The 7,500-nt window shown below is 42.0% G+C and overlaps 1 protein-coding gene across 2 annotated transcripts in view; it reads right to left on the reverse strand.

Annotated features, from left to right (window-relative positions):
• Positions 1–4,689: 4,689 nt before the first annotated feature.
• LOC122246770 (uncharacterized) overlaps positions 4,690–7,500 on the reverse strand; it is a 108,246-nt gene continuing 105,435 nt past the window's right edge. For both annotated transcript variants that reach the window (XM_043005546.2, XM_043005545.2), the window contains one exon: positions 4,690–7,500. This exon is cut by the window's right edge and continues 269 nt beyond it. In XM_043005546.2, coding sequence (XP_042861480.1) covers positions 7,431–7,500 — 70 coding nt within the window. In that variant the 3' untranslated portion in view covers positions 4,690–7,430.

Here is a 7,500-nt window from a genome sequence, read left to right on the forward strand (position 1 = left end):
CCCAAGATTCCACTTTGATTTATTCTAGTCAATCTAGATTTTCTCGGAATTGGGAACAGGGGAAACCCGAGGCAGAGGTTAAAGCGAGATTCTTACGTCTACTGGCTAAGCGAGGCCCAATTGGGCCCAGCGTCTAAAGGGCCCGCATAGAGTGTAATCTATTAACTCGTGTGCATTTTTTAAGTACACATATTGCGGTATCAGATGTAGTATTCACATATAGATATAAATTAAAATATAACACAGGGCTTTGTAGCAATGAACATAAGTAACCCTGTAGTTGGCATTCGTCAATCATTAGTACTATGCTTGCAACAGTCATGATGACTGAGGATTTCATGAACCAATTCACTCTGACAGATTGCAACACTCTGCATCGCAAGTCGTCAACAGAATTAACTCATCATACCCAGTGGTGAGAGAAGCTCAAGACTTATGGTGTTGCCCATCATTTCCCATTCACCCGTCCATTCCAACCAGCCTGGATTCGTTTCTTTACTTCTTCATCGCTTCCGCCCTTCCTAAACAGCTCAGATCAGTGAGGTTTATGAGGTTGAACTTCACACCCACCTAAAAGTCCAGGCATTTCTTTTAGTGGTTTAAAGTTGACTCATCTGATCATCGTTATCGAAACTTAATGTGGTGGCCAGAATGCCTCAAGGCTCTCAAGTTCCCATGGGTTCAAGGTCAAGTACAACCGTCTCACCTGCGCAGTAACAGTACTCGGGGGGCCTGTCGCATTACGATGGTCGCAACACCCATCACTTTGCTCAATGGTATCAATGTACTGCCTTAACCTGTGCGTGATCACTTCAGTTCCTCTTGGTCTTACTGCAGAGAGCCTTAGTGGCTCATACTCTGTGGTGTAACTATACCACCGTGGAGCTGCAGGACCCAAGCATGACCTGCGGCCTCCACTCTGCATCTTAATAAAGTCTTTCTTGGTTTTATATTCATATTGTTTGGGGTCTTTCCCCTGACAAGTTCCGCTAGTTGGTCTGCGATTTCACTTACCCGGATGTCAATGTGGCTAGGAACCCAGTTGAGATGAGGCTACATCCCTCGCTGCAAACCGGCGCCTGCAGTCCGTGAAGTGCGGGATACTATGTGGGGGAGTGATAGTTCGATAAGTCTCACCACATTTAATCGAGGCGAGGAGTGTTGACCCTTTCTTTAATTTAGTTTTATGACCGAAATCTCGATCATGATCTCTTCCCGCGGCAGGGGTAGGGTATAGTCAGAGTGAAAGCGTACCAGCACCCTGGCCATGCGAGATAGACAGGAGCAGCTTGCAAACAACTCGTAATCAAGTTCAAGGCGCTGTAGAATCTTCTGCCTGAGGTGCGAATCAAGGGGAACCTGAATGACTTTAGCTAAGAACTGAGCCGCCAACAAATCAATACAGGTGTCCAGGGGAGGGGATTGGCCTCCATGAGAAGGTTGGGAACTTCGTCCACCTTGGGGGCCCAGAATAATTCTGGCAGCCTTATTTTGGACTATTCCAAGCCTTTACTTGAGGTTTGGTGTAACGGTGATCAGGGCTATAGAAGCATAGCCCACGGCGGGACGGATCGTATGAACGTAAAATGATCTTAGAACCTTGTGCCTATCTCTTATGTGTTTGCCAGATAGTGCTTTCATGGCAAAAAGTCGTGCCTTGGTTCGGTCAGTCAGGTACTGTAACTCCGTGCGGAAGCTTAGCCGCTGGTCTACCCATACCACCAAGTATTGGAGGACCTGTACCCACTTCAGATCCAGTCCCTGGGCATGCAGCTGGGACTCCTGGATCTTCAGCGTCAGAGCAATGGCCTTTGACTTGGCTGCCTAGATCTTCAGTCCTATCCTGCAGACAAGAAATCCAGCCAATTCTTGGTCGTCCTTACACTGGACCTCCAGGTGGAAATGAGGGCAAGATCATCTACAAAGATTATCCAGCACCCTTCTCGGAGTTGCAAATTGAGAATACTATGCGCCAGGGCATTGGAAAGAGTTGGACTAAGAACCCCACTCCTTCAATTCCCATGACCAAACGAGAGGAGTTCTGGTAGGTCCTCCTAAGTTCCCTCAGTCGGAAATCCGCAGGCCTACGTACCAATGAGTCCGCCGTGTCGGAGACGTTCCTAACTGGATCTAATTTCCGATGGTAGACAAGCACTGCCTGTTCGTGCAGAGAAGTCGGTAGTCAGGCTGTCGGTCCCCGACTGAGGGCCATGTTGGGTCCGCCTTGGATCGAGCGGTCGCAATCTCCTGGCCATACCTGACGACCTCCCTCTAAAGAGAAAGATCTGTCGTCCGAAATTACTACAGAACATTCTAAACTTGTGGTTTACCTCCTTGATCTCATCATTACAGTACCAGGAGTCTTTGTAGTTCCTTGACCAGGAACGGGTTTGGGGGATAGTCACTGAGGCTGCTTTATTTTTGACCCAGATAGGCCTCGAGCACAACCACATTGTCTGTGTCGGAACTTTATTGGTTCTGAACCATTCAGCCAAGGTAGCTTGGAAAGCCTACTAGTTAGCTTATTTGTCTTCCATCTCAGAACGCAGTGCGTTTCAGTGGCCATACCAGTCACCCGAGAAGGTGGCGGCAATCCCATGATGGTCGCTCGCGACGGCGTGATCCTTCGATGAAGTGGCATAGGCCTGTTATACACACTGTACATTTTTAACTAGAGGGGACCCTCAGCCAGGTGGATCTGAACGGCGAGAGATTCTGCACCATTTCTATAGTGTGCGGGATCCTCGATCCTGGAGCAGGGGGTGGTCGCTTTGACAAGAGTGATCAAGCCTTTAGTTCCTACTGTGTTCAGCATCACGAAGGGACTATAACCTGAGAAACGGACCATGTCTTCAGTTTGAGTCCCATAGAGCATGACAATATTGATGTTTCTCGATCGTACGATAGTGTGGGGAATTACTTTTTTCAGGGAAAAAAATATTGATGTTCCACTACTGGATATTTGGATTTAAAGACATCTTCGAGATGGTTACCTCTGTCTCCTATGTGACATCAAGGGTATGCAAATTGGAAGCAAGCGGGATGGTACTTTGACATTTAAACGGAGGTTTCCGCTCTGACTGTGATCCTCGTCGGACTCATTGGTGCCCCTCTGGTGATAGGGTGAACGATATTTCCGTCTGCTAGTCCTGGCTTGTCAAAATAAACTACTGTTCCATTCTTCGTTCACTGCAGCGCTTCCCTTCCCTTCAATTGACTTATCTCCTCAGTGTCTATTTCATGCTTTCTGTGTTTCACTCTACTTTTCCCTTCTTTTGTAGTTATGACTCATTTGCGTTTCAAGATTAACCTTTGATTCGTTGCTTAGCAAATCGAATTGCTTAGCAATTCGATTCAATGCTGTCGTACAGCTCTTAGGATACCTCAGCCTTTGTTTTGGCTCTCGCTTTCTTTGCCTTCCTATCTGCTCGCCAAAATCCAGATTTACTTTTTCATATCTTAGCCGGTTACGGACTCTTCGTACACTTTAACTAACACTCTGACGTCCAGCTGTCGTCGGGCTCGACGTCGCCGGGACGTCTATTCTACTCATCCGGCCGACGTTATCCAGAAGGTGGATCCAACGGTTTGCCGACGTCTGGAAGTGACCTCTGCCCGACACGACGTCATCGGGACGACGTCGGTTGGACGTCAGCTGCTCATCCGGACGACATCAACCGGACGATGAACCCGACGGTTTGCTAACGCCTCGAACAGTATTTCTTATCATGCACCATGCAAGAAAGACACTAAACAGAACCGGCAATTAGTGAAGAATAATGCCTCAGGATGTAGGATGAATATTCAATTCCAAGAGCAAAAGCAATTAAGCTTAATTAACGATGGTGAATGGGGTACTATGATTTATAAAGACAGATGGCAGTAGCTAGACATGTAAGGTTTGATGATAGTTACAAAAAACTATTCTAACCAGATATTTGAAAAATAAATACAGCAAACTCAGTGTTGGTTGTTCAGGAGAGGAAGATAGCAATGTTGTTGTTGTGCTATCTGTCTTGGAAACAGGGGAGAGTCATGACCTAGTTCCAGATGAATGGACATTTTGATGTATGGAAGGGCATTATTGAACCATACTATCGTTAATAGGAGCAACCGGATGTCTGTTTATAACGACGGCCCAACGGTCGGCCCGAAGTCACCTGCCAACCCCGACGGGGTCCGACCCTGCCTACATTGGTATGCCAAATAAACGTACCCGTGCTATCAGGGGTACCTCACATTCCAGTTAGTACGTTCTTGCATATCATCGTTATACTAACAGGTCTCGTTCTCTACTTTTCCTCTCCCAGAGGTCTCCTCAAACAGCAGTTCTTATATTTCTAAATGTTCTTTTCCGTAATTGATTCAATATTTTTCAAAGCTATACATGGTGTATATGTATGTGCCGATAGATCTTGATCACTACAGTCAATATTGAATTCAGTAACAATAATTACCCTTAACATCCCCGCCCCCCTCTGTCTCTCTGTCTTTATCTCTGTCTCTGTCTCTGTCTCTGTCTCTGTCTCTCTTCTCTACCTAACTCTACCTATTTGTTTGTCTCCATAGCTCCCATTTTCCCGTTTCTTTCTCCCTTTCTTTTTCTTTTTATCATCATAATTTAAAAAAAAATGGAACATCAACCAAATTATACACCAATAACTAAACATGATAAGGAGACAAAAAAAATGTAAAGATATCATTTATTCAACATGTAAGTTACATATGTTATAATAGACACCCAAATATTATGAACCACTAAATATAAGTGATTTAAAGAGGTATATTACATACAAAAGATAAATTACACAGATTTTTTCTCATAAATCCAGGGCCTCATATGAGTATCATTATCTGAAAGCTACCAAAATACATACAAAAATATGTCACATTTAGGACAGTTGTTACACGATGCAAATTTTCCACTTGGAAAATTAATACTTGGATTTCATTTCAATACACATAAAGCATGATGTGTATTTTAACAAATCACATCTTAAGATTCAGCCATCAGTTTTGTAGCTATTTGATCCCTATAATAATTTTCATTCAGAATTTCACTTTTATGCTGTAAGAAGATACAGTGCTCTTCATGGAGAAAAGTTAATGGCAACTTTACCAGCTATCCCATGCAATCATGAAGAACGGTAGTTATATGAAGATGAATGAGGGTACTTATTCTTAACATTACTTTTGTCAGTGATGATTGCAAATAGCTAAAGAGAACATGAGAAGGATATGAGTATTTAGTACAATGAAAATATTGATCAAAAGATGCTGTTTAAAAAAAAACAGTGAAGATCAAGCTGAGGGCCCTTAATTGTAAATGATTACCAAAGCAAAAATGATAAAAAAATGTAATGCAGATGATAAAAGGTACAATGCATAAATGTTGGTGTATATGAGATCAAGTGATGCATTGAATCATCATAACATCTTTGCCATCCTGTATTTGTTTATACAATACAGTGCTGCAAAAACGTTTCCTATGAGGCCTCAGATTTATGCCTCACTTTTCAACATGATTCTATCCAAGATAATGTGGGTGTCCCCAAAGAGGGTCATTATAACAATAAAGACACAGTGCAGTCTTTGGCACATCAGTGATTAGGATTCTTCATTTTCCGAAACTTATGAAAACAGAAGACGCTACATCTCCAAACACTTGATTATTCTGAATTACATATTTCCACTATCTTGACATACAGATATCAAGTGACCTTAACATGGCCTGTTACAGACAATGACAGACCAATTGTGGTACAGCGCATATAATTCAGTCTGATGCACGTTCGTTCATCAGCTCAATAATGTCCCATCCAGACATTCCTTGACAAAGAAAAAAAATATTCAACTTAAGATTACAAGAAATGAGCTATCAACACTATACTTAAAAAAAGTTTAAAGTATACTCTATAGTGCTTTGATCTTTTCCAACTGCCAGTTTAAACGTATGTAATACAGGTTCTTATTCATGGTAAAGATAATGAATATCTTTAATAAAAAATGTAATATTTTACTCTCAGGCTATCCTTGCCATTTAGGATGTTTAGTTATATGAATGTTCCCATCCTTTATTTAAGAAATCTATAAGATTTTACTGAAACTGATGCCTTTAGCTGAATTCCATTTCACAAGAATCCAGCATAATCTAGTACTGTAACTGATGAATGTGCACATTTTCAGTATTCTAAAAAGCATCTAAAATTGAGCAAATTATATAAGGTAGCAAGTTATCATGTTTCCATTAGTGTTTTCTACCTTTGTCTCTGTTTAATGAGCTTATATCCTTTTCACTGTTGTAAATGACTTATAACACAAAACCTAATTATATATAAAAATATCTCTAAAACACATTTTGCTCTGTATTGGGAGTGGAAGAGAGAGAGAGAGAGAGAGAGAGAGAGAGAGAGAGAGAGAGAGAGAGAGAGAGAGAGAGAGAGAGAGAGAGAGAGAGAGAGGGGGGGAGAGGGAGAGGGAGAGGAAGAGGCTGGGAGAGAGAAGGAGGGAGAGAGAAGGAGGGAGAGAGGGAGAGAGAGGGAGAGCGGGAGAGGGAGGGATAGCGGGAGAGGGAGGGAGGGAGGGAGGGAGGGAGGGAGAGAGGGAGAGAGTGTGTGTGTGTGTGTGTGTGTGTGTGTGTGTGTGTGTGTGTGTGTGTGTGTGTGTGTGTGTGTGTGTGTGTGTGTGTGTGTGTGTGTGTCTGTGTGTGTGTAGGTGTGTAGGAGTGAAAGTCTAACTGAAAGTTTATATATTATACTTCTTGGAGAAATATAAATATGACTGACTGAAAAACCAGACAACATATATAGCTTCAGAGAAAAATCAACTTTACAGTGCTTATCAGACATAATCTGCTTTTGCTAAGGTATGTCAGATTCACTTTTGTCAAAAAATATTAAATTTGCCATGCCAATATGCAACAAAATAACTGCAATCAGGCTTGAATATATTCTAAGCATCTATAACTCTACACGAGCAACATATAGACATCTAAAACAATTTTTCATTCTGATTATGTCACCATCATGTATATAATGTATGAATAGAAATACAGATTGAGACAGATATACCATTCAGTTACTCATCAATAATAATTACACTGTCATAACATCGGTCAAATATAATGATTTATCCTCATATAAGAATCTAAAAAAGATTACGTCTTTTCTACTTTTCATATGGTAACAATCACTGATATTTCTGGTAAAGTGTTTGTGATAGGCAATGCCAAAAAACTTTGACTTCACACTTGCTGACATTGTGGCTTAGGTAAATGATTACATGTAAACAGTTCCAGAAAAACTAGACGGCACCTTCAGGTTGTATGATCACAGACAATTCAGCCTTCCAGGAACATGTGGAAGCATATCACCATAACCACTAGCTTACACAAACATTTCTCTGATCACATTAGTCTGTCTGTCATTCACTTAGACATGAGACACGCTAACAATATGGCTGGAAGGACGCGAATACACTCTACCAGATCTGGAAGCGACG

This window comes from Penaeus japonicus, unplaced genomic scaffold (genome assembly GCF_977035675.1).
Source record: "Penaeus japonicus unplaced genomic scaffold, GWHDUDI00000001_assembly GWHDUDI00000022, whole genome shotgun sequence".
Classification (NCBI taxonomy): Eukaryota; Metazoa; Arthropoda; class Malacostraca; order Decapoda; family Penaeidae; genus Penaeus; species Penaeus japonicus.